Here is a 27,218-nt window from a genome sequence, read left to right on the forward strand (position 1 = left end):
GAGAGCAGAGATGCCTGGGTCTGCAGCCACCCTGCAGCAGCTGCAGCTGCACCCTAGAAGCTCTTGCTCCAAATTGGAAGGGGCGGGGCTCTCGCCTGTCTCCAGGTCCCACCAGTTCCGTGGAGCATGCAGCCCCGGTGGCGCCTCCTTGCAGCCTGAGGTGGGGGCTTCATGTCCTCACTGGGCCCGGGCCTACGACTGGGGCAGGGGTGATGTTGTCACGAGTTCTCCCTGTGGCCCTAGTGCTCAGGGGAGGCCCGGGGCTCCCCCTCGTCCTGCTTACTAACTCCTGCCCCCTTGAACAGTGTGTCTGGTTCACCCACTGGGCTGAAACTCTCCAATGAACAGGACACGCCCCATGCCTCAGTACCGCCTCACCGGCTGACGGCCATGCCTGGGGTTAGGGGGCGTCTCCAGGAGCAGATGGCAGGCACGGGGCCTGACCATCAGGATTGTCTGGCTTAGCGGTCACCTTAATGTGGGGCAGGTCCTGGGGGTACGGTCTCAGGCGGCCCCATGCAGAGCCTCTTCCTGAGGCGCAGGAACTTGGCGCCATCGGCGGGTTGGGCACAGTGGTCATCGTCACTGGGCAGGTCCTCGAAGTGGGTGCCACTCCCACTTCTTGCCCTGGGCCCCTGAAGCGGGGCCCCAGTTCCACGTCTCGGGCCCGGCCCCCATGCTCCGCGTGCAAGCGCGGCACCGCCCTGGGCCCAGCTCTGTCTTGGGGACCCTCTCTGCCCATTTTCTGTGCCTGACCTCCCTACTCTCTCTCCAGGGGGTGGCTCGGCCCAGCCCTATTCCCGGGGCTCCCAGGGGTGAGTTCTCAGGGCAGCAGGTTCCGGGGGCGCTCCTAGGTGCAGGCTCTAGGGGCTGCCCACCTCAGAGTCTGTACCTGAGGACCCGCGACCTACTCCTGTACCCCACTGCAGCCGGCGTCATGGCAGCGGCTGCTTCGCACAGGCTGCCGCGGCCATCATTACCATGCTGACCATCAGGTAGTATTAAACATGAGATTGCTGGCTCTCTCAGGACCAACTTCAAAAGATCAAATGAACTACATCCAGGACAGTTTATACAGCAGATAAATGAATTTATACACTGGCTTTTATCTCCTCATTTATCAAATACTCATCCTGCCAACATTAACTAGCCTTCTGGGTCTTATGGCATCTCATACCCAAAGTTAACAGGGATGCCCCAGGGCAGGAGGAGAGAGGCACATTGTACAGGCCTGGGGTGAGACATTGTTGCACCGTGCCCATGCAAGGTCAAAGGAGCCCATCCTTTGGCATAGCTGGTGCAGAACACATGGCTGAGGATTCCAGAGACAGGTAAGAAAGATCTGGGATGGCACTTAAAGGGTGATATACCACCTAAGGCACCAAACGATGTTTTCCAGTTCCCTTGTCAGAGTATTATGCATGGATAGTATGCATCTATCAAGCTTGACCAGAGCAGAGCCAATTGAGTGATATCAGGGATCCCAGCGGTGAATGGCCTGTAGTCAATTGTTTTTTACAGAAATCGGAGGTCTGTGCTTGCAAAGGATGAGGGAAGATAAATGTAGGTAGAATATTGCCATAGGCAATGAGAGCTCCCTTTTTGCTCCTTTCTACTCTGAGTCCACTAAATACCTTGTTGCCCATGGTACTACTGAGAAACATTATTTTTAAAGAAATCCATTCTACTGAGTGGACAAGCTGCTGAATTCTACTGTGAAGGTAATGAACGATTTGTTCCTAGCCTAATTATGCACTAACCTAAATTTCCCACTAAAGTTTCTTTTGCATAATTAGAGTTTTAGGCCTTCTGGTCATTCCCAAAAGTATATTTGACCCCGATGGTCACTAGTTCATAGAAATACTATGTAGATCAAATAAAAATATTTCAAATTAGCATACGAGATAACCAAATTTTTTTCAGAAGCCAAGTAAACAGCGCAAAGCATCACAGAGAAAGAACTTATGTAGGAATATTACCATAACCAAAAAATCATGTCAGTATTTTCATGTGCCCCTGTCCTTATCCCATTCATATTTCAGTGATTTCTTAGTCTCTACTCCTCTTTCAATTACCTAGTACTCATTCTTGATATATCCTCTGTATCTCTGTTTATATCTGCAGCTCTTGAACTCATCTGGCTTATGCTCTTAGGATAAGCCTTGATTTCTGTATTTATCTTGTTTCATAACGTTTGTCAAACTCATGGCTCTTTCATAATATTCTGCCTCTATCAAGCTCATGCCTCTTCTACATATCCTGACTTGTGTTGTCAGGGATATGCAGTATTCCCATCCCCTGGCCCAATTATATGTTACAAAATTTAGTTCAGTCCTGGTGGAATTAGGACTTCACTGAACCAGGCAAAGCTATTCTCTCAGAATTATGTGTATATAGTACAGTACCTAAAGACCCATTAATTTTTTTCAATTAAGACACTTTTTGTTTTAAGTGGCCAAAAGTCCCACAAAAAGTCGCTTAAGAAAAAAGAATATTTCTGACTAATGTGTCTGAAAAGTCTAAGGATAGATTCAGCTTCTCAGACACAAATGGATTTCAAAGCGCTTATATTGGATTCTGGTCTCTTTCTATCACTCAGCTTGGCTCAATTCTTAGGTAGCTTTTCCCTCATGGCAGCAATGTGTTTTCTAGAGAATCCAGATTTATAGACTCATAGCTCCATCCCCACTTCTCCTTTGCCACAGTTTAAACAAAAGTCATAGGCTTGACTCTCATTGGGTCACGTGTTTAACCCTAAGTCTATCACCAAGGCTAGGGTGATAAGACGCTGTTATTGGCTGAGACTGAGCCGCATTTCGAAAGCATAGTCAAGACCACCTAAACCACAAGAACTGTGAGTAAGAAAGAGATGCCTCACAGAAGAAAATCTGGTGCTGTTACTATAAATGCAGCCATTCACCAGGTAGAACAGACATGAGATAGCCATCATAGTTGCCTTGACTGATTCATTCTTCCCTCCAATATGGCTTTCACAGGTCCAATTCTTAGGCCAACCACTATAATATCTAGTCTTAGCTTGACACACCTGGGAATGCTCCACAGATTTCTTTACAGAATCACAGACTTTCCCTTACTTTTTGCCAAAGAACCATGGTCTGAAGTGCACCTGTTTCCCCTCTCATTTATACTTAAAAAAGCAAAAAAACTATTACAAATACGAAAAATATCTAACCATAGCATAAGGAAAATACAAGCCACCCTACTTTGCTTGTGTTTAAACCAGTAAAATCAGAGACATAATGAGCAAGTGGTATCTTTGCACAGATACCACTTTCCACAGTGGTTGATACGCCTGCATTCTGCTGGGGTGGAAAATTGTATCAAATCAAAATTACAGTGAGCGATCAGCTCACACCTTTCAGGATGGCTATTATTGAAAAAATAAGACAAGTGTTGGTGAGTATGTGGAGAAATTGGAACCCTCGTACATTGTTAACAGGAATGAAAAATTATACAGCTGCTATGAAAAAATATATGTAGGTTATTCAAAAATTTAAAAATAAAACTACCATATGATTCAGCAATCCCACTTTGGGGTATTTATCCAAAAGAATTGAAATGAGGATCTTTAATAGATGTTAGTACTCCTATATTCATTGTAGCACTATTGACAATTGCCAAGATATGGAAACAATCTAAGTGTCCATCAACAGATGAATGGATTTAAAAAATGTGGTATATACATACAGTAGAATATATTTTGCCTTAAAAAGAAGGCAGATGCAGCCATGAAAAAGAATGAGGTCATGTGTTTTGTGGGAATATGGATGGAGCTAGAGGGTATTATCCTTAGTAAACTAATGCAGGAACAGAAAACCAAATATTGCATATTCTCACTTATAAGTGGGAGCTAAATGATGAGAACTGATGAACACAAAGAAGGAAACAACCGACGCTGGGGTCTACTTGAGGGTGGAAGGCTGTGGGGAGAGGAACAGAAAAGATAACTATTGGCTACTGCACTTAATTCACAAGTGATGAAATAATCTGGACAACAAACACTCACGACGTGAGTCTACCTATGTAACGAACATTCATATGTACCTCCAAACCTAAAATGAAAATTAAAAAATAAAATCATACAGGAAGCATTGTCAAATATTAAAAACAGAAGGTAGAACATGACAATATGTCTGCAATGTGTGATAATATAGATGAACCTTGAGGACATTATGCTAAATGAAATAAGCCAGTCACAGAAAGACAACTACTGCTTGATCCCATGTGTATGAGGTATTTAAAATAGTCAAGTTCATAGACTCAAAGAGTGGAATGGTGATTACCAGCAGCTGGGGGAAACATGGAGCATTACTAATCAATGAGCATAAAGTTTTAGTCAAGCAAGATAAATAAGTAGAGCTCTGCTGTACAACATTGTATCTGTAGTCAAAAATAATGTACCCTAACTCAAAGATTTGGTAAGAGAGTAGATTTTACGATAAGTGTTTTTGCCACAATTAACACATAAAATAACCACATAGAATTTAATTTTAAAAGAGATTTGCCAAAAACAACCAAGCCTCAAGTCCTGCTGTATATAAGGAACATATAAGAAATCAAAGATTCAATTTATTCCTAGACACACACCCTTCTACTAGGAACTACCAACCATACTGTTATGCCACATTCTCAACACTCTTTGTGGCTATAGTGACATTTTTGAATCCTTGCTTTTGTTTCCTAGTTCTTGGAGTTACATATGTCTCCCATCAGGTTAGTGTACGCTTGGCTGTTAATTCTGGTAGAGCACAGCACATTAAGACACAAAAGTTGCTTAACTGTCAAACAGCACAACCTGGATTCCCCACCCCCAACACAATCCCACTCCTCTCTCTCTCTCTCTCATTTATCTTTCTACCTTCCTTCTTCTCTTTTTTCAAAGGAAGAAAACTTCTTAACGGGGATGAGTAGCATTTTTTTTGTCAGAATAGGATAAAGACAAAAGATTCTTCTTAAAGTGTCCGATTTATATGAACTGTATTTTCAGGCCTTTCCAGATGTTGCATGCATTATACTTGTAGTGTTGGTAAATGTGAAGGATTTCCCATGTGAAGAATGGTAGGAAATGGGAATATGAACTCAGGAGAAAAAAACACCCAGACTCTTTCTCTTATGTGCTCATAAAGACACCCTAAATTAACTTAGAAAATAGAAGCCACAGCTGATGAAAACAATGGAAACTATCCCTAGCTCCCCGTTCAACAGATTAGTTGCCTGATCAATCTGCCCAACCCCCTGACACACACAATGTATCTCAGGAGACCCAGAGAGATGCCAGATTTTATCTGCTTTAATTATTTTATGATGCATTGCAGAAGGATATTTAAAATTTCTAAGAATTAGAAATATGAAATATGGTCCAGCCAGAAATTTTTTAAAAACCCAGGCAGTGGGCTCTTTGCCCACAGCTTTCCATCTGCCCCAGAAATGGTGCCCATCTGCACCACACTGTTTGTGGCTGCTGGGTTTTAATTGGTACTGAACATGCAAAGCAAATGGCACAGACGCATCATCCTCTTTGAGAGCTGAGGTGGTTTTCAGTGGATAGAGAGAAGTTTTCAACTCAGTCATGCCACGTGGAGGACTATCTTTGCCCTTGGGGTTTTCTTTATGGCCAAGAATCTTTTTGGCCAAGAATCTAGAACAACTAACTTAGTACCCAACCCTGGTTGCACTTTAGAATCACCTGTTTAGCTGTGGAAATAAACAGGCACTAGGGTTATCCCGAGATCAAATGCATCACAATTCAGAGGCATCAGCCCTTTTTAAAAATTTTCCAATAAATTCTAAAAACCATAGTTTTCTAAGCTATTGAAAAATTTTCTTTCTGTTTCTCCCTCCTTTTCCCCCTCCCTCTCCTCCTTTCATTCTTTCCTTCATTTCTCCTTTTCTCCCTCCCTCCTTCAAATGTAAGTTTGGTGCAAAAGTAATGGCAAAAACTGCAACTCCTTTTGCATCAACCTAATAATAGGCTGTTGTGACATGATTATTTCCCCAAAACACTCCCATTCTCATTCTAACTGTTTAAAAAAAAAGCCATTTAAATCTACAGTGTTCTATTTCCAAACATTTTCTAGGATTATAGAGGCTTGTTTTCAATATATGTATTAATAAAATGATGTGAAGCACTATTTAGCTTTACCAGTGAGCCATCTTGGCTCTGGCCCTTGGTAGAAGCAGAAGATTAGGAATTGAGTGATGAAGCTGAAGAAACATGGACAAATGACTTTTCCCATTTCCTCTTCATTGTTGTTGATGCCTGCACCCACATATAGGGCCCTTTAGAGTACCAAGCCCTCCAGTTCACTCACTGATTAATTTATTCATTAAATAAATAAATGTAGACAGATCTTTTTCACTCTAACAATATTCCTGGCCCCATGCTAAGTGTTAAGTATACACTGATGAATAAGAAAATTCTTCTGCTTTTAAGTGAATGAAGCATAGATACCTAATCGTAACACAAGGTTTTGCATTCTTAAATGGATATATTTGAGCACAATCTTTTTTATTAGTATTATACTTTAAGTTCTGAGGTACATGTGCAGAACATGCAGGTTTGTTACATAGGTATACATGTGCCATGGTGATTTGCTGCACCCATCAACCCCCATCATCTACATTAGATATTTCTCCTAATGCTATCCCTCCCCCTACCTCCCACTCCCTGACAGGCTCCTGTGTGTGATGTTCTCCTCCCTGTGTCCATGTGTTCTCATTGTCCAACTCGCACTTATGAGAACGTGCGGTGTTTGGTTTTCTGTTCTTGTGTTAGTTTGCTGAGAATGATGGTTTCCAGCTTCATCCATGTCCCTGCAAAGGACATGAATTCATCCTTTTTTATGGATGCATAGTATTCCATGGTGTATATGTGTCACATTTTCTTTATCTAGTCTATCATTGATGGGCATTTGTGTCAGTTCCAAGTCTTTGCTATTGTGAACAGTGCCACAATAAACATACATGTGCACATGTCTTTAGAGTAGAATGGTTTATAATCCTTTGGGTGTATACCCAGTAATGGGATTGCTGGGTCAAATGGTATTTCTAGTTCTAGATCCTTGAGGAATCACAATACTGTCTTCCACAATGTTTGAACCAATTTGCACTCCCACCAATAGTGTAAAAGCATTTCTGTTTCTCCACATCCTCTCCATCATCTGTTGTTTCCTGACTTTTTAATGATCACCATTCTAACTGGCATGAGATAGTGTCTCATTGTGTTATTGATTTGCATTTCTCTAGTGACCAGTGATGATGAGCTTTTTTTCATATGTTTGTTGGCTGCATAAATGTCTTCTTTTGAGAAGTGTCTGTTCAGATCCTTCACCCACTTTTTGATGGGGTTGTTTTTTTTTCTTGTAAATTTATTTAAGTTCTTTGTAGATTCTGAATATTAGCCCTTTGTCAGATGGATAGATTGCAAAAGTTTTCTTCCATTCTATAGGTAGCCTGTTCACTCTGATGATAGTTTCATTTGCTGTGCAGAAGCTCTTTAGTTTAATTAGATCCCATTTGTCAATTTTGGCTTTTGTTGCAATTGCTTTTGGTGTTTTAGTCATGAAGTCTTTGCCCATGCTTATGTCCTGAATGGTATTGCCTAGGTTTTCTTCTAGGATTGTTATGGTTTTAGGTCTTATGTTTAAGTCTTTAATCCATCTTGAGTTAATTTTCACGTAAGGTGTAAGGAAGGGATCCAGTTTCAGCTTTATGCATATGGCTAGCCAGTTTTCTCAACATTTATTAAATAGGGAATCCTTTCCCCATTGCTTGTTTTTGTCAGGTTTGTCAAAGATCAGATAGTTGTAGACATGTGATGTTATTTCTGAGGCCTCCGTTCTGTTCCATTGGTCTATATGTCTGTTTTCGTGCCAGTACCATGCTGTTTTGGTTACTGTAGCCTTGTAGTATAGTTTGAAGTCAGGTAACGTGATGTCCCCAGCTTTGTTCTTTTTGCTTATGATTGTCTTGGCTATGTGGGCTCCTTTTTGGTTCCATATGAAATTTAAAGTAGTTTTTTTCCAGTTCTGTGAAGAAAGTCAATGGTAGTTTCATGGGGATAGCACTGAGTCTATAAATTACTTTTGGCACCATGGCCATTTTCACAATATTGACTTTTCCTATCCGTGAGCATGGAATGTTTTTCCATTTGTTTGTGTCCTCTCTTATCTCCTTGAGCAGAGGTTTGTTGTTCTCCTTGAAGAGGTCCTTCACATCCCTTATAAGTTGTATTCCTAGGTATTTTATTCTCTTTGTAGCAATTATGAATGGAGTTTGACAAAATTCAACAGCCCTTCATGCTAAAAACTCTTAATAAACTAGGTATTGATGGACCGTATCTCAAAATAATAAGAGATATTTATGACAAACCCACAGCCAATACCATACCGAATGGGCCATTCCCTTTGAAAACTGGCACAAGACAAGAATGCCCTTTCTCACCACTCCTATTCAACATAGTATTGGAGTTCTGGCCAGGGCAATCAGGCAAGAGAAAGAAATAAAGAGTATTCAATTAGGAAAAGAGGACGTCAAATTGTCTCTTTTTGCAGATGACATGATTGTATATTTAGAAAACCCCATCGTTTCAGCCCAAAATCTCCTTAAGCTGATAAGCAACTTCAGCAAAGTCTCAGGAACAAAATCAATGTGCAAAAATCACAGCATTCCTGTACATGAATAACAGACAAACAGTGAGCTGAGTCTTAAAGACTAAATAGGAATTAACAGGGCAAAAAACGAAAAGGGGCATTCCGGGTAGAGGGGAAAACAACCAAAAGCTCAGAGGTGAGAAATGGTACAATCCCTGTAAGAATGTGTGAGTGTTCAATGCGGCTCAAGTTTGGATTGAATGTTGAGGACTGGCTGCTGACTAATAACACCAGGCTGCTCTCCTCACTGCTGCCTGTGTGCACATTTGAGGCTTTGACTTTTGATTTAGAGCCTCACTTTGAATGATCCTTTCAACAAAATCTAACTGCACCCCAATTTTTTATGTTTATTCCATGTTTCTGTGTTTTGTTTTTTTTCTTTTTTCCCTATAGGCTGGTGGGTATTGGGTTTGGGGTGGGTGAGGACTGACGAATTGAGTTCCCATTTGATTCACAGACTATATAGCACATATACAACACACCCTTATTAGGGAATCTTAATGAGGGATACCGGCTTTCAACCTCTAGTGATAAGGTTGCCAAGCCTTTCTGGAGTTTGGGCCTGGGAATCTGAATTCTTAACAGGTTCCCCCAAGTAAACCCTTAGCACAATCAGATTGGACAGCACTTCCCTAGTGCCCAGTGCTGATGTGAGAAGGTTACATTCAGGGCATACTGGCTAACACTTATCTAGTAGTAACAAAATGCCAGGAATCATTCAAAGTGCTTTTTAAAAATTAAGTCACTTAACCCTCATAAGAACCTTATAAGGCAAGCTTATAACTACGTCCATTTTAGAGATAAGGAAACTGGGGCACCGAGTTCAAATGACTTGTCTGAATCACACAGCTAGTCAGTGGCAGAACTAGAATGATTTCATAGCCTAGATTGCTTTTCTAAATTTTCAAGGCCATTAGCTAAGCTGATACGAAATACCTGCTATGCTCCAGGCACAGTCTATATTGCAGTGGATACATAAAGGTATTAGGTTGGTGCAAAAGTAATTGCGGTTTTTGCTGTTACTTTTAATGGCAAAAACCACAATCACTTTTGCAACAGCCTAATAAAACAGAGCCAGTGGTGTGCTGGTAAACATGTTATATCTGGCTCTCTGGGTGGGGGGAGGGGTGGAGACATGATTTGTAATGTTTGTCAGTTTCTATGGTTCAGATGTCACTGATCATAGAATTGGGAAAAAGTGTGCACAGTGGGCTCTGAAAAGCTGTTATGAGCTGGCTCCAGATCACCACCTGATACATCCTCTGCTCACCTGTGACTTGCTGCCTGGTGTCAGGTATCACAACAAATGCCATCATGAAGGCACCAGCCAGTGGCTAGGGAAGAACAGAGAAGGAAAATCTATTTTCTCAAACAGCAGGAGTGTCAAGCGGCTTTGGAGATCTAAAGTCGTGCTCTTGGTTGGGATAGTGAGAGGACCAAGGAAACTGCATTTCAGCACTTGGACAGCACAGCACAGAGTTGGGGGGCCATCTGTCAGGGGAGATCAAGGGTAGGAGCTCAAAGGCCTTCCTGCCAGCAAATATCCTTCTTGATAATCTCCTTGCAAGTTTATTTATTTATTTACTTATTTAGAGACAAGGTCTCACTCTGTCACCCATGCTGGAGTGCAGTGGCATGATCTTGGCTCACTACAACCTCTGCCTCCCAGGTTCAAGCAATTCTCCTGCCTCAGCCTCCCAAGTAGCTGGGACTATAGGTGCCTGCCACCACGCATGGCTAATTTTTGTAATTTTAGTAGAGATGAGGTTTCAGCATGTTGCCTAGGCTTTTCTCGAACTCCCGAGCTCAAGTGATCCTCCCGCCACGACCTCCCAAAGTGCTGGGATTACAGGGGTGAGCCCAATTTATTTCAACTCAACTTCATTTCCCCTTCTTTCTCTCCCCACCCTAGGTCAAATACAGGTCTGCAAATTTTCTAGAGAGAATTTCCTGCCACACCCTATAGACCAGCTGCCCTTCACATGTGCAAACATTCTCCCTAGGGCTAACACAGAGGACCCATGAGGCAGCCTCGAAGCACATAACAGCTATGGGGGGCCTGGGGACTCAGATGACAGACAAGATGCATGGCGATTTTTTGTGCTATTTTAGGTACCAGCAATGTTTCTATGGGGTCAATCTGTCCAGTCTCCAGGGTGCTGCAGTGGATGAATACTTCAGGCAGCCAATAGTAGTAAGTGTGCTCTCTTTGCAGGCTTTCTCCCATGTTTATATATTGATTCATTCATTCACTCGCTCATTCACTGGTATGCACTGTGCTGCCAGGTTCTGTGCTAAGCCATCACAGAATAGGAGAAAGAGTTCCCTAGAGCACTATGTTTTCAAGTCTTCCAGCTCTAATCTCCTCCATCAATTAAGAAAATCATCAGACAATGATACTATTGAAAGCAAGGGAATTTTTAAACTACCTTTCAGTAAGTAACTTCTAGTTCCCCACTGCCCTGACCCACCCCATACACAACTTAGCCCTTACATTTGTTCAGTAATTCACATCCTCCCATTCATTCTCATGGCCCAAAACATAATAGAAGAGCAAGCATTATATAACAGCTTAGAACAGGAGCTTTGCCATTAATCAGATTTAAATTTCAGCCATGGCCCCATTTTGCTGTATAACCTTGGAAAACTTTAAGTTTGCATCATCTGAAATTCTTTCAGTTGTAAGTGGGAGAAAAATCAAATTGGCTTAAGCTAAAATTGAATGACTGTCTTTCAAAAATTACAAAGCCTGGAGACAGAGTTTGCTTCTGGGACCTGTTGCAGGGGCTCCAAAAATGTCACCAGGACATGATTTTTCTATCCTTGTCACTTATCTCCACTTCCTCTGATTTAACTCTTTTCCTAGACAGGCTTTCCCTTCATGGTAGCAAGATGGCTACAGAAACTCCAGCCTCTGATTCTTACGACTGTAAATTCCACAGGAAAGCCTGCCTTTTCCTAATAACTTAAGCAAAGAGCTCCAGATTTAGTTTAGGTAGTTCAGTTAGGTTATCCTACCTTGGATTATGTGCTCATCTATGGACCAATCACTGTCTTCAAGGGGAAAGTAGTGCTCTGACTTGCCAATCTGGGGTCATATGCCACACCTGTTACTGAGGGTAGACTAAGTTCACATGGAACTTTTTGGACAGAATGTGGAGAAGGGATAAATCCGCACTGCTAAATAAATTCTGGATAGTCAGAAAACACACACACACACACACACACACACACACACACACACCCCAAATGACTGCTGCAGAGATTTTTTAAAGAGTAAATGATACATCCTAGTAAAGCCCTTAGCACTTAGTAAAGCACAAAAGCACTCAGTGCTTAACATAGTAGGTACTCATAAACGTTTTTATTGTTAACAGTATTCTCATTAAGCTCATGCTTTCTAAATCCCAACTCCTGATGACTGAAAATTACAGGAGAAAAGCTAAACTGCGAATTTCCTTGAGCTCAGTTTATCTTGGCAGAAAGGTAACATCTTTGATTTTTCCCCCTAAGGACACATTTGATGTTAGGATTTTGATGGCTGGAACAGTCAAATACACAGTAAACTTCATGGATACAGAAGAGGAAGATCTACACAGGTTTGTGCAAATCAGTGTTGCTCTTGATGTTTAAAGTTTTCCTTCTACATCTCCCACCCACAAAACTTCATTGCAGACTTTTGCTACTCACACAGGGGAGAGATTTTAGATATTGGTCACATATGGGAATGATGTGTCAATATTAGCTTCATTTATTGCTAAATAAAGATAATAATGTCTCCTTCCTAGGATATTATCCCCATTTTATAGATGACACATATGAGGCAAAGTGGAATGATATGTTGCATAAAGTCACAGAATTAAAAAGTATATTAGAACTAGGATTTAAACCTTTCAGAAGGCTCCAAAGTCTGTGCTTTTAGCCACTCTGCTTTGTGCCTCTAAAGTGACAGCATATATGTAAATGCACTTAGGCCAGTGAATGTATTAAGGACAAGCAAAGAGCTACAACTTAAGTGCTTTCTACTTACTAGGTACTGTGCTAAGTGTTTTAGAGGCACCAGGCGATTTCTAAAGAGGGCACTCAATAAATGTTCATCTGTGTCCTCTTCCCCTCCACTTTAAAAGACTCTGAAATGAGGATTCCTACCTTGACTTGGCTCCATTTTTTTAGATAGTGGTATGAATCCATTTGGGGTGATTTTTCACTAATATTTTGTCTTTTTCTCCCTTAGAAGATTAATAGTCATATTTGTTTTCTGGACAAGAAAGTTAAGACTTAGCCAGGTGGTTGTTTGCCTGGAGCTACTGAGGAAGCAAGGGTGAGAATTTAGAAGGTGCATCTGGCTAATGAAAAAATCATCCATCTTGATATCATGATGCACAAAGGGTATCCTGGATGTTAGGATAGGCTAGAACATGCTGCAGAAACAAAAAGAAACCTCAGCGGCTTCCAATAACTTAGGTGTCTTGTTTTCTACACAATGTATCCATCATGCACCAGCTTTATCTCTACCATGCATTACCCACACTAGTAATTGGGCCAGTGCAGCAGCTTCTATCTGAAATGATGCTGGTTACTGAGGAGAAAGAATGAGTACGTCAAAGTATGCAAGGACAATGAAAGCTTCTGCCTGGAAACGGCACAAGTCACTTCGTTCACATTTGATCAGTTGAAGCAAATCATGTGGCAGTACCTGAGCTCAAGTGGATGGAAAACTGTAATCCTTCCATATGCTCAGAGCAAGAGAAATGGCATTTGCAAACGACTTTAATAACTATCAAAGATCCAGACAAAATCGACTTTGATTAGCTTTATTTATTGCTCTGAACTACCTCCTGAATCCTAGGGAATATTTTGAAAATTATGTCTATGTGGGTTTTCCACCTATGTCATTCATTCATTTGTGCATCAATTCAGCAAATGTTTATTGAGATCCTACTATGTGCCAGGTACTGTGGTGGTGCTAGCACATGGGTGGAAAGTAATTTTTAAAGTCTCTATTCTTCAGGAGCTCATAGTTTATCTAGGGAGATGCAAAACATGAAAAGAAATAATAACAGTCACCAATAAATTCATTGTGCCAAGTACAATGGAAAACTCTAGAAATATTTTATTTTCAGCAGAGTGAAGGAAGTTAAGTCTTTGGGGACACTATGAATACAGATAACATACAACCTTCTTTGAAAACTTCTAAAGCACTTCAGAAAATCCAACTCCTTGGAATGATACAGCCCCAGCAATGAGCCAATAATATCACCTCTTAATTATGAATCACTCTAAAGTTTGCAAAGAACTCTATATACATGTTTGCAAAGAACTCTTATATACATGTTTTTCCATTTAACATACAGAAGAACCTTATGAGGAAAGTAGGAGAGAGATTCTGTCACCCTTCAACAAATGCAGATACCAAGTTTCAGGGAATTTAGGTGCCTTCCAAGGTTCCACAGCTAAAATAGGTCCAGCATCTAGATTGCACTGTGTATTTCCCAATATTCTTTCTATTCCTGCTTATTCTGCATTTGGCATAAACCATAGCCACTTCTGCATGACTCTTGTTATAGCCTACTGGAAGTTAAATTGCCTCCCACAAAAAGAAATTAACTATGAGGATGGCCTTCTGAGCTCGATGTTTCCTTTGTGCTCCAGTCCATTTTTAGAGGCCTGAACAACCTTTCCCTTTGAGCAGCTGTGTAGGGGAACTGTCCCTGCCCATGCTTTGGCTTATTGAAGGATGGCTGCCCTCTGTGTCCTGAGTCATCCTCCTCTTCTCTAGTCAAACCCAGCTCCAGATGTTACATTCACTCTATGCAGTTCCAGGTCATTGCAGCAGAGTAGCGTGGTTCTTGAAGGATTTTGTCAAGAAGTAAGCTTCTCAAATGTGCAGCATCACCCAAGCATTAATCACACACTGAGAGAACTTGGCTGCCAAGGCAAAAGTGCCCAAGAGAGAAAGAAAATATTCCTACTGACCTCACAAATGTATCTAGTACATCTGTCAACAACAACAATAGTTTCGAGTCTTTCATCTTTTTTATTTCCTTACAGAGTAGAAATTCCCTTTGTGTTTCAGATGGCAGTCTGGGCTCATCCATGGTCTGGCGTTCTGGTTTGATGTGGCATTTGTTGGATCTCTGTATGTATACCCCCCACCAACATTTTCTCAGTCTGCTCTACCCCATGCTATCTACTATTTGTAATCACAATTTTAAAGTGTTTAATAATTGATTTTAATGACACTAATTCTTGTTTCTCCAATTTTCAAGGAAATAAACACAGATGTTAATGTTAATTTTAGATTTTAGGAAAAAGTGAAAATGAGATGCTTTTCTGTGTGTCATATCAACTCTAACTAAACTACGCAAAGCCTCTTAAGCCAAATGAATTGAGCTTTGGAGGAGTGAGAGAGGGTTTGTGCTTTTTGAACCTTCTTGGTCTTTAATAGAATCGATGGGGTGGTACCCCAAGCCTTTGCTTTTGTTTCTGACACACCTGGTTATACTATCTCTTGTATCTGGGTGATACCTGGAATTATACTTTTCCTGATTTTGGTTTATACTCTGGAGTCCTGTGATGATCAGGCAGGTGTGTATTACTAATGCTAGTTGCAACATTAGGAAAATTCGATATCTGTGCACCTTCGTACTGCACAGGTTTGAAAGTTGCGGGGAAAAGAGGGGAAAGACTACCTACACGTTGGCTGTCACTGTGTGGTGTTCCTCGTGTGGGCTGCACCACTCCATGGCCACCAAATCTCTGTTCTCTTCCTGACTGCCCTACTCTCTTCCCAGGCTTTCTAGTATGTTCCAACTAGCAAAGAGATCTGGTCTGGGTCACATGCCCAAGTGGAGGAAAATGTTTACCGTGTACTCTCCTCCATTCCTTGTGAGAATGCCCAGGCTTATCATTGTACCTGCTTAGAAAGAAATGCCCATGGGGCTGTAATACAGCTTGGGGGTCTGGGGGAAGACTCAAGAGAGGGTACCCCTTGAAACCTTGTCAGAGCTGACAATCTGAGAAAAATAAAATGAGGCACAAATCATCTTGACTCCATATGAACATATTTGTTCAAAGAAGACATACATTTGCTCCTCTCTGTAATAACCCATGTAAATGAATTTGGTCCTGCAAGGGTGAGAGAGACAAGCTTGAAGTGGCCTACCTCAAGGGGGAAGTGTCTTTGAAGTTAAATGCTTTATCTTTTTTAAAAAAATATATAGAAAATTTATGGGCCAGCTTGGGCAACGTAGCGAGACCCTATCTCACAAAAAATTTTTTAAAAATTAGCTGGGTGTGGTGGTGAATGCCTGTAGTCTCAGCTACTCGGGAGGCTGAGGTGGGAGGATCACTTGAGCCCCTGGGCAACAGAAAAACAGGCTTTGAAACAGGGTTTCTACCCTGTTTCAAAAAAAAAGAAGAAGGGGAAGGAAGATTTGCATTTTATTCTATATTATATCTCAGTATATTTTGATATAAAAGTCATTTATATTCTTAGGCAGCTAAATTACATAAAATTTTTCCCCAAATCTTCTAGTCAAAATTAACCCTCTAGGAATTTTCCCCATGCTTAATGTGCCCCTTGCTCCCCTCCAGCCAGCAACCACTGCACAACCACTGAACAGGTGACCTTGGTGTAGAAGCACAGCAAGACTTTCTCACTTTTTCATATGAACTGAGGAAACTCAATTTAACACTCAGGCAGACACACACAGGGTGTCTGGGCTGGAAGCATGGTAGAGGTCATCTGCTCTAGTAGTTTTTCTTGCTTCCAGAAGCCCCTTCAAGACCCCTGAACAGGTTGGCAGGAGTCAGTAAGAGACCAGACTCTAGACATCTCCCTTTGCTACACTATTCAAGCAAATCAGCTTCTGATTTAACCTTGTTACTTATTGGGCCTCTAATGAGCTTTGATTCAGAAATACAGGTTGCCATGGTGGCCAAGTCTATGAGTTTGAAGCATGGCTCTCCAGTTGTCCTGTGTGATGTCGGCAAATTGTTTAACCTCTCTGGGCATACTTCATAGGACGATTGTATAGATTTACTAAAATTATATACATAAACTCTTAATTCAGTACTCAACATGTGGTACTTGCTCCATAATTTTATTTTATTTTTTTGAGATGGATTCTTGCTCTGTCGCCCAGGCTGGAGTGCAGTGGTGTAATCTTAGTCACTGCAACCTCTGCCTCCTGGGTTCAGGCTATTCTCCTGCTTCAGCCTCCCAAGTAGCGGGGACTACAGGGGCCTGCCACCACGCCCATCTAATTTTTGTATTTTTAGTAGAGATGGCGTTTCACCGTATTGGCCAGGCTGGTCTCGATCTCCTGACCTTGTGATTCGCCCACCTTGGCTTCCCAAAGTGCTGGGATTATACAGCCGTGAGCCACCACACCCAACCTGCTCCATAAATTGAGCTATCCTTCTCATCAAAGGGCTCTATGAGTCAAAAGAACAAAAACCACTATCAACCTTAGTTTCCAATCCAACCCATTAATGTGGGTCTGGCATGTGATTGGCTTTTATCTTTTTTCTTGCCCTATAGGGTAACGGTTTGGCTGTCAACAGCCCCAGCTGAGCCTCTGACTCATTGGTACCAGGTGCAGTGCCTCCTGCAGACTCCTCTCTTTGCCAAGGAAGGGAAGACACTGTCAGGGAAAGTGCTGTTTGTAGCCAATAAACGGTAAGCAGGAAAGTACAGATGTGCTTTCACCTCTGTTTCCTGGGCATTGAGGTCTGGGAGCAGGAGGAAGCTGGCAGGCCCCTGAGACTCCAGCACCTACAAATGGACAGCAGGCTTTCCAGAGGCCTGCCTGAGCACTGTGTGTGGTAATGAAGAGGAGCTTCAGATAACTTAAGGGCAGTGTTCTCTAGCTGACCATGGAGGAAGGAAGGAAATCCAGCAGCTCACAGGAGCACTTGCCAAGGCTTGAATGATCAGGTGTTTAAACCTTGTGTCAGCTTCCTGGACTGACTTACATCGGTCTGGCCACATACCCCCAAATTTAGTACAATAAAATTGATCTGTATACAGGGGAGAAAAGCATTCCAGACGCAGTATATAGTATCAGGAAGGACTCTGTGGTATTGGATTTCATGAGTTATCTGCAAGATTTACCTTGATTTATCTCTCATTTTTTCAGTGTCCTATTTCACCTTGTTGGAACTCTGCTGTGTGAATTAGAGGATAGAAGAGTAGAGAAGTGGTTCCATGACCTTCAGGGTATCAAGGGTACTCAGAGGTCATCTTATTCAGCTTTCTTTCCTCACTACCTCACATTCTTCCTTCTATTTTATCTTTTGCAGATGTAATAGTCAAATTTTTATTTCAAAACTATTAAGCAGAAAAAGGCCTGTGCTTGAATACTCCTGTGACAAAGAGCTCACCACCTCACAAACTGACCCTTTCATTTTTGAAGTCTTTATTTCTTTAATTACAAAAACCTAACATACTCACATATAATTCAAAACTACAAAAGTATATAGAGTCCTTTTCCACTCCCACACCTCACCCCACACCTCTGATGTGACAGTTTGATTTGTATACTTTCAGGTGATTTTTCCGTGATGTACCAACAAATAACATCATGGTGGGGCTTGTTTGTACAAGTTATACTAGAAGTCCGCAACTTAATTTTTACTTAGTAATAAGTCCTGAATCTGCATAGATAGATCTTTTTTGTTCTTTTTAATACGCGCATAATAGTCCAGAGCATGGATATACTATAATTTTTTTAAAAAAACTCTCTGATTGACTGATTCAGGTTGCTTTCAATTATTTTGGCATTGCAAAAAATTCTGCAGTAAACATCTTGGAACACACAGTGTGCACGGTGACATGAGTGTTTTCAAATGAGATGCCTAGAAATGGAAATGCTGAATCACAGAGTATGTGCATGTTACGCTCTGGTAGATACTACTTTTCTCAATGGTTGCACCAATTTCCCCTTGCTCCAGCAATAAATAAGCATGTTCATTTCTCTACATCTTTTCCTAAACTTCATGTTATCCATCTCTATGATTTGTGTCAGTCTAATAGACCCAAAAATATTTTTTTACAGTAGCATCTTGTTGTTTGGTTTGTATTTAATTTTTGGTAAGGTTAAGTCACTCTTCATATGGTCCTTGGCTATTAATGTCTCCCATTTTCAACATCTCCAATTATTAAAAAATTATCCTTGCTGTTGATTCTATATCTTACTTTCTATAAATTCTACTTATTGATCTTAGTTGTGTTTCTGAGCTCGAACAAGGTAGGTTGGCTCTAACCTCTAAATGGCAATTGTTCAAATATTTGGAGAGTTTTACCAAATGTCCTTCTAGCCTACCTGTCTTTAAGCTAACATCCTCAACTCCTTCCTCCTATAAGAGTGATTTTGAAATAGTTTGAAATTCTAAGTTCTCCCCTCTGAAATACCCTGGTTATCAATGTCCCCTTTTAAAACATTTCTTCAGAACTAATTACAGGACAACAGCATATGTGTTCTGATAAATGTTGGGATCAGAGCAATAGTAACTATTTCTGTTTTGAATCATAATAATATATTTTTAAGTTTGGGATCCATTTTACTTGAGTGTATAGTCAATTAAACACAAGAAGTGTATTTTTGCATGATTGACTTTTAAATCACATTTCTCCCTTTTCCTAGTATGCAGCAGGTCTTTTTCAACTTCGGTACAGGTTTTTGTATTTATTCCACTCATTCAATTGTCTACTGTTTTTGGATCTTTACCAGAGCCAGTGGATTATTTCTTTTAATTTTTTTAGCATATTAGTGATTCCTACCATTTTATCTTTTGTAGATTTAATAGGCAAATTTTTATTTAAAAAATATTAAGTAGAAAAAGGCCAAGGATGGAATCTTCCTTCAAAGTTTGCTATCCAGCTTTCTTCACACCTTTTGGCTTTGGTCATGGAAGTAGCTCAAAATCCACTCCCTGTGTTCATTCCCAGCCCACATTTCTCCATCTAGGCCAGAATGAAATATGATATGACCTTTTTGGAATATGATATCTAAATAAGCTTAATTTCTGACTTTACTCTCATAGCCCAGTCCAATAACTCTGCCAATAAAAAGGAAATGAAACTAATTGGACATAGCTTTTATTATAGTGAAACTGAGCTAGATCTCTAATTACCATGACTTTCTATCTCCTTAACCTCATTTGTGCCCCTCCCCTTCCCCCATCATGTAGCCTTTGTTATTATTTCTTGCATATCCTCTCAGAGTTTCATTTTAGACATAAAATTACAAAACACTGTAAAGGCAAGAATCTACTTTCTTATTTATTTCCCCCTCGCTGCTTTTATACCTAAATAGTAACATTCTGTATCTGTTTTCTATGTCCTTTTTCACTTAACAATACATCTCAAAGACATTTCCATATCTGCACATCAAGATCCTTCTTGTTCTCTTCCGTCTGCATCATGATCTTCCTTCATGGAAGTTATTGCTTCCTCCATAGAGGTGAAGGCTTCATTGTGTTTTAAAAATTGTGACAAAATATTTGCTCACCTTTTTTACATGTGCCACGGCGTCATTTTACTGATGCACGTTTTTCATGTGTTTGTAAATTTTACTACTTTTTTTCTACTTTTGTTCCTGATCACCTCTCTCTCACTTGTTTTGATGTTCTTGTTGTTCGTCAAATTATAGGACTTTCCTGGGCAGCTATTTACAGGAGGAAGTTTCTGTGGCAGAAGAAGATGTGACAGTTTTCATGCTATCGGTTTTTCTCAACTCAAACTTTTTCTCCTTCTAGGTTGCCACAGAATCACACTGCTTCCTGCAAGAATGGCCCCTCTTGTATTGTTTAGGTAGTTCCACCATGCTCCAGTTCCAGGAGCATTTCTGCCCAAAGTTCTGCTCACCACAATTCCTGCACAAGATGTTACAAACAAGGAATATACCTTTTGCATTTCAGAAAAATGCTTCTCATCTTCAGGTGCTAAGATGTGCTACCCCTGGGCTCTTTTGTCCCTCTTTGCACTTCTTTTGTACCTTTTCCCACATGACTAATAACCAGTCTTGACTGCTTTTACAACCCTTACACATATGTCAAAGGCTGCAGATTATCTCGTTCTCCTAGTGTTACAGAAAATGAGGTTTGCCATCTGCAGAATATTTCGATTCTCCTTGTTTTTGGATAGCTTCCAGAAGGAAAAGTGGAAAATGCTGACTTATGCCATGTTCATCCTGAAAGTTACTACTTTCTTTCTAAATCGTTATAAACCATCTGTTTAATGACCAGTTCTAAAAAAAAAAAAAAAGAAAAAGAAAAAAAAGAAAAGTGCAAAGGAGCAATAGCCATCATCTGCCTCGAATTTTGGACTTTGCCTTTTCTGCTTTTTGCAAACCAGGATAACATTCTTTTTCTTTCCAATATTTATATTTTTACAGTTTCTTAGTATATAATTTTGTGAGTGAATTTAAATCATCTTATTCTTCTGGTACTTTTTTTCTGACACACCTTGTGTTTCATCCTTATGGGTAATATTTGTTCTACCCTTCTTTCCTTCATTTTCCCTAATAGGTAAGAAGGAGGAAAACCATCTACTTCACACACCTGCCCACAGCTCCTACAGCCCTGTAGTACCTCTGTTAGAGCACCCATTTATTGCTGTAATTTGCTATATGTGAGCTGCCTGAGAAGAGAGAGTGAGTCTTATTCTATGGTGTATCCCTCTTTACCTAATGTATTTCAGAGACCCAGAAATATTGTGGAATTACTGATTGAAGGTGTCATGAGCTGATATCCGCCTCTCATTAAGAACTTAGTCTAGCACAATTGAAGAAGCAACTAAAATATGGCCATGTAATGCTTTGCAAAGGAAGAAAGGAAGGGAGGAAGTTTTTAATCTTATTAGGTTAGCACCCTTATGTACTAAAGAGACCAGGGTTTGGAGTCTGCTATGTCCTGGTTCTGTTCAGTCTCTTCTATATACTGGTTGGTGCTGGAGTGATCTTGGGCAAGTTAATGAATCTAGCATCCCAGTTTCCTCACCTCATCCATCACCTATAAAGTAGTATTTGTAATCATCATCTCACCAGAATTTTACAAATATTAAAAGAGAGAAGATAGTATTTGTGATTAACACACAGTAAGCCCACAGTATCTTAATTCCAATTCCTCTTCCCTTATTCTCATCCTTATTCTTAATGTATCTCTTCAGATATTTTGGGTTTGAAATCCTTGTTTTCCTTGGTATTTTCTAAAAGCCTCTGCGCTTCGTGAATGTCAGTGTTTTCATTCTTTTTCAGTAAGGTGCTGTCCCTTTGTACTTCTTCGGATAGAATCTCCCCCTCCCTTAGTGTCAAATATTCTTTTAAACTCTGAACTCCTAGAAGAGCTCCCTATGCAACCTCACAGGTGTGACAATAACTGCCCTTTTCTTACCCATCAGGCCCATTTTTGATTGTACTGTTAACATTTTATTTTTTGACAGTCTCCCATCATTCTGGAGCTGTCATTCAATTTATTGCCCTGGCAATAAAATAGAACCGAGTGTTTTCATTAACTTTATGAAATTTATATCCTGAAAGTTCATAGAAGTGGTCTTTAAAGTTTTTGCTCATCTGCACCTATGAATAAAAACACTTTATGTATGTCTTCCCCAAGTATACCAATATTTATCTTTTAATTATGTGCATGTACTACAGTAATAATAATAGAAAGTCCAGAACTAAGTAGTTTCTCTCTAGCTACACACACACACACACACACACAGAGATATACAGACGTGCTATATATACCTATCCACATATATATATATATATATACACACATGCATAGACAGATCTATGTGAACATATGCATATATAGAAACTCATATATTATATATTTTGTAAGACATACAAAAATAGAAATCAAAAGGATGCATTGAAAAATAAATATAGGCTGATTGTTGGATCTAGCTCAGCCACTTGTACCAAAATATTTTGAAACATTATTTAAAATTTTTGGATCCCTGTGAAGGCCTGCTATACCCAGATTTGCCAAGGGATTTGGTTTGGAGAGAGTTTGATGAGCTTTGTAGTTTATAAACCTAGAAGAAATGCTGATCAAAGAATTAAAGCATAGGAAACATCATTGCAATCATTGCTATTTCTAATGGTCACTTTTAAACTGCTTTACCTTGGACATCACATAAAATAAAACCTCTCCATAGTTATATATGTGTTCATCTGCATCAGAAGTAATTATGGAAGAAACTGTTGTGCATTACTCAGCACAGTGAAGTAATAGAATGTGCTAGTGCAGCTTTAGGAGACTTTTTTTGCTCTACAATGTTACTCATGTTCTTCTAGCTCTGACCCGTGTGCCCATCACATGGCTGGTATTTACTCACTAATGTTGCACCATATTATTTTAAATGTGATTAGAGTCTTATTGAATCTAACCATAATGATAATATATTATTTCAGCTGTTATATTCTATTTTTTTCTCTGTGTACTTATAGATGTGAATGTTTAACAAAATGATGCTTAAGTATTGCTTCATATATTCCTTTTATTTGACATAAGCAAGTGTCTATCCTATATCATAATTCTTGAAAATGTAGTTTTCAATGGCATTATATGAATATATAGCACTATTTAATAATTTTCCATTGTTGAATATTCATATTTTTATAATGTATTATTACTTATAATAATAAATTAAACACTGAATTTTTGACAGAAATGCTGTAAAGTGTCAACAGGGCCACATTTCCTCTGAAAGCTGAAAGGAAGAAGCTGCCCTTTGCTTTTCAGCTTCTTACGGTGCCTTGCAGTCCCTGGGATTCCTTGGAGCTGCATGGCTCCAGTCTCTGCTTCTGTCTTCACATGGCTGTCTTCCCTGCATGTATCTCTGTGTCCTCTCCTCTTCTTATGAGGACAGTCATGGAATTTGGAATCTACTCAAATTCAGTGTGGCCTCATGTGAACTTGGTTACAGGTGCAAAACCCTATTTCCAAACAAGGTAACATTCATAGCTACTGGTAGTTAGGCATTGAGCATATGTTTTGGAAGGACATAATTCAATCCACCATAACTAATAAAACATTTTAAAATAACAGTACAGCATTTTCTTCCACTCTCCAATGTGTCATCCCACATTCTCTTTGGGAGAAAACTCAACCCCTCTGAAGAACACTGGTCTAGAGTCCATGCCTGCAGAGACTTTCATTTCTTTATGTATCAGTGAATCCTCGGTGACTTGCGTAATTTTTTCCCAAGCTTCCTGCCACTTATTTCTCCATCCCATTATTCTTTGATGGTCAGAACTAAGCCTATCCCACTATTTCATCTTCTGTTTTCTGTAAGAGGAAATTATCATGAATTACCATACTCTCTGGAAAGACATGTTCTGCATATGTTGTTCCCAAGTTTCCAATTTATTCTTGGATATTGCAAAAGAAATGCTGGTATACAAAGTGATGGTTTCGTATTCAATCCTTGAACTAAGATATGTTCCCACTTAACCCACCTGCTGTGTCTCTATACAGTTTAAAATAACTAAGTGTGGCAAAGAACTAGGGTTTTAAAAAATGTATGTTGCCAAATAACTAGTTCAAAAAAACTAATAGTTATTAAAAGTTCTGTAGACACAGTCTTAGATTATTCTTTATTGGTTGCTTTAGAAACATTCCATAAATATTGCACTTTAATTGTTGAGTTTGGAGTTGACCTTCTGGGTATCTTGGCATTAGCATGACACTGCTACTACAGTATATTATTTTCCTGAAATTTTAAATGAGGACACATTCTCCTTGGTCAGGTGAATCACTATCAAATCAGTGTACCTGACTATTCTTTCACTGCACCGGTCTTTCTCCGCTGCCACACACTGAAGGGCTTTAACCACAAACCTCAGCTTTTCACTGCCCAGACTGACCCCAGATTGCTCCCTCTTTTTCTTTCCATTGGAGAAGATAGGATTTTGACAGTCGGCAAAGAGGAGTGGGTTGTAAAAAGTGAGTGTGAAGTAGCTACATTATGATACATCCTGTTCTGAAAAAGAGCCTTGCTGAAGACCCCATAACAAGAATCTATTGATTGTTCATCCCAACCACAACAAGAACTATGCAGTTCTTGTGACTAACCTGGTTCATATGTGCGTCCGTAAATACACACATCCACTCATACGTCAGAGTACTCAATTCCTACTTGGAGTTCTATGTTAATTACTTCAGACATCATTAAGATGTCTTTCATTTGGCAAAAATTGTAGATGTGTCTCTCCCTGACTTGTTTACCAGGCTGATATCTCAGTCTTTCTATGATTCCAGCAAGGTTTGAACCTCTCCTAAGGAGCTCATTGTCACAATATCTAGTTCCCCTTGAATCTACCTTCAGGTATCACAAATGTAGTGAAGTCTTGGATGTAGTTATCATGGAAGAAAAATTTTAAAACAATGTTCTGAGCCAATTAGCTGAGTTAAAAAAGGATCAAAGGATATAGTCTTGCTTTTTAAACATGTTGTAGCTATGTTTTCTTTCTAGTGTGCCTGGCCCAATAAAATCCAGAACTTGAGTTATTGGTTTTACAGGATATGACATTATATTTAAGGCTACTCAGGCTTCTATTGGCAATGACAGTGTGGAAGTGGGGATAGAGGACTTTATATCACTCATTAATTTCTGAAATTTAAAAAAGAAGCTTAATAATCAAGGAAATTAGAAATCCATAATATTTTAACTCCAAATATTTAAATATTAAGGATTTGGAAAGGCATAATAAAATTAGCAGTTTCACATCGGGCATGATGTCTCACACCTGTAGTCCCAATGTTTTGGGGAACCTAGGCAAGAGGATTTCTTGAGGCCAGGAGTTCAAAACCAGCCTGGACAACATGGGTAGACCTGTCTCTACAAAACATAATAAAAATTAACCAGACATGGTGGCAAGTGCCTACAGTCCTATCTGTTGGGCAGGTTAGGCAGGAAGATCACGTGAGCCCAGGAGTTTGAGACTGCAGTGAGCTGTGATCATGCCACTGCACTCCAGCCTAAGCAAGAGTGAGAGCTGTCTCTTAAAAAAAAAATAGCACTTACATGCTTTGTAGGTGAGGAAGCAATTTGGTACACTTTCTGGAAGATATTTTAGCAATTAGTTTTGGGAATTTTAAATACATTGATATGCTTTAGCCTGGTGAGTCTACCTCTAATTTATTCCAGTAAATAATTGTAGGTAGGACATAAAGATGTATTGCAAGAATGTCCTTTACCACATTTCTGTAAAAAATTCAGTGTTTGCTATTATAAGTAATAATATATTATAAGAATATAAATATTCAACAATGGGAAGTTATTAAATAGAGCTATATATTCATATAATTACATAATTACATGTAATTATGTAATTCATATAATTGAAAAATACATTTTCAAGAATTATATAGGATAAACACTTGCTTATGTCAAATAAAAGAAGGAATATATAAAGCAATACTTAAGCATCATTTTGTTAAACATTTACATCTATAAGTATACAGAGAGAAAAATAGGAAAATAAAATAGCTGAAAGAATCTATTATTATGGATTATTTTATTTTCCTTATTTTTTCTCTGTTTTTCAATTTTTCTACAGTGAATATGTAACATTTTTATAATCAGCAGAAATATATAATTAAGAATGACTAATAAAATCCTACAAACATAACTCCTTCAGATTAGTCACCAAGAATGTTATTTATTCTTAACAGCCAATTCCTCTTACTGTAATTGCATGAGCCTTCATCTGAGGCCTCTTAAAATCAATCACATCTGTTTGCTGTTAGCTGTTTTACATCAGTTTGAAATTTTAGCTCACCCAATCCTTCCATGATTGAGATTGTTTTGGAACTTCAATGATGACATATAAAGCATCTCTGTTACTTAAAGCCATTTTCTGTCATTGATGTTGATAAAGCTTCCCTGCTCCACCCCCTCACAAAAATGTGCTTTGATCAACCAGAAGTACCATTACCTTTGTAATTTTTAGATCAAGAAATTATAGCTATCAAACTCTTCTAATGAATAAACAAGACTTTAAATTGCCTCTACAAATATTAATGGCTTCCAAATAAATGCACATGTACATATACAAGATGCCAAACACCTACTCTCAAAGCCCTTATGAAGTAGGTGTGTATGAAAGATGCCTTATATGTTCATGAGTAGCTGACCAGTCTTGTGAGACGTGTTTTACTCTGTAATGCAGACAGAGCTATGACATTCAGATCGTGGCGTTGGTGAACCAAACAGGCTTCAGATCTGAGAACATCCTCGACTTAAAGAATCCTTTCTTTAGGTAAAAAATCTTCCCATGCATTTTACACCTATGTTTATAAAATCTCAATCACTCCATGACCAGGTAAAGAGGTGCAGAATAACTGTATATTTCCTAAGAGGAAAAGAAAGTATCTACTAGTTCTCTTCCTCTCTGAGAAGACTTGGTGCCTGTATGGAGTTGAATGTTTTATGATCCCTTAAATAGAATTCAGTACATAACAATCTGATACTGAAACAAAGGCACTAGAAAGTCCTACAAAGTGAGCTATCATGTCCTCCAGTTCCAA

The 27,218-nt window shown here is 39.5% G+C and overlaps 1 protein-coding gene across 1 annotated transcript in view; it reads left to right on the forward strand.

The window, feature by feature from the left end:
• Positions 1–26,954, forward strand: part of LOC101142167 (histone-arginine methyltransferase CARM1) — a 167,136-nt gene extending 140,182 nt beyond the window's left edge. Inside the window, 6 exon segments of the mRNA XM_063696218.1 lie at positions 10,785–10,866; positions 12,186–12,271; positions 14,724–14,750; positions 14,752–14,811; positions 17,218–17,355; positions 26,861–26,954. Of these exon segments, the coding sequence (XP_063552288.1) occupies positions 10,785–10,866; positions 12,186–12,271; positions 14,724–14,750; positions 14,752–14,811; positions 17,218–17,355; positions 26,861–26,954 (487 nt within the window).
• The last annotated feature ends 264 nt before the right edge of the window (positions 26,955–27,218 follow it).

This window comes from Gorilla gorilla, chromosome 13 (assembly GCF_029281585.2).
Source record: "Gorilla gorilla gorilla isolate KB3781 chromosome 13, NHGRI_mGorGor1-v2.1_pri, whole genome shotgun sequence".
NCBI classification, from domain to species: domain Eukaryota; kingdom Metazoa; phylum Chordata; class Mammalia; order Primates; family Hominidae; genus Gorilla; species Gorilla gorilla.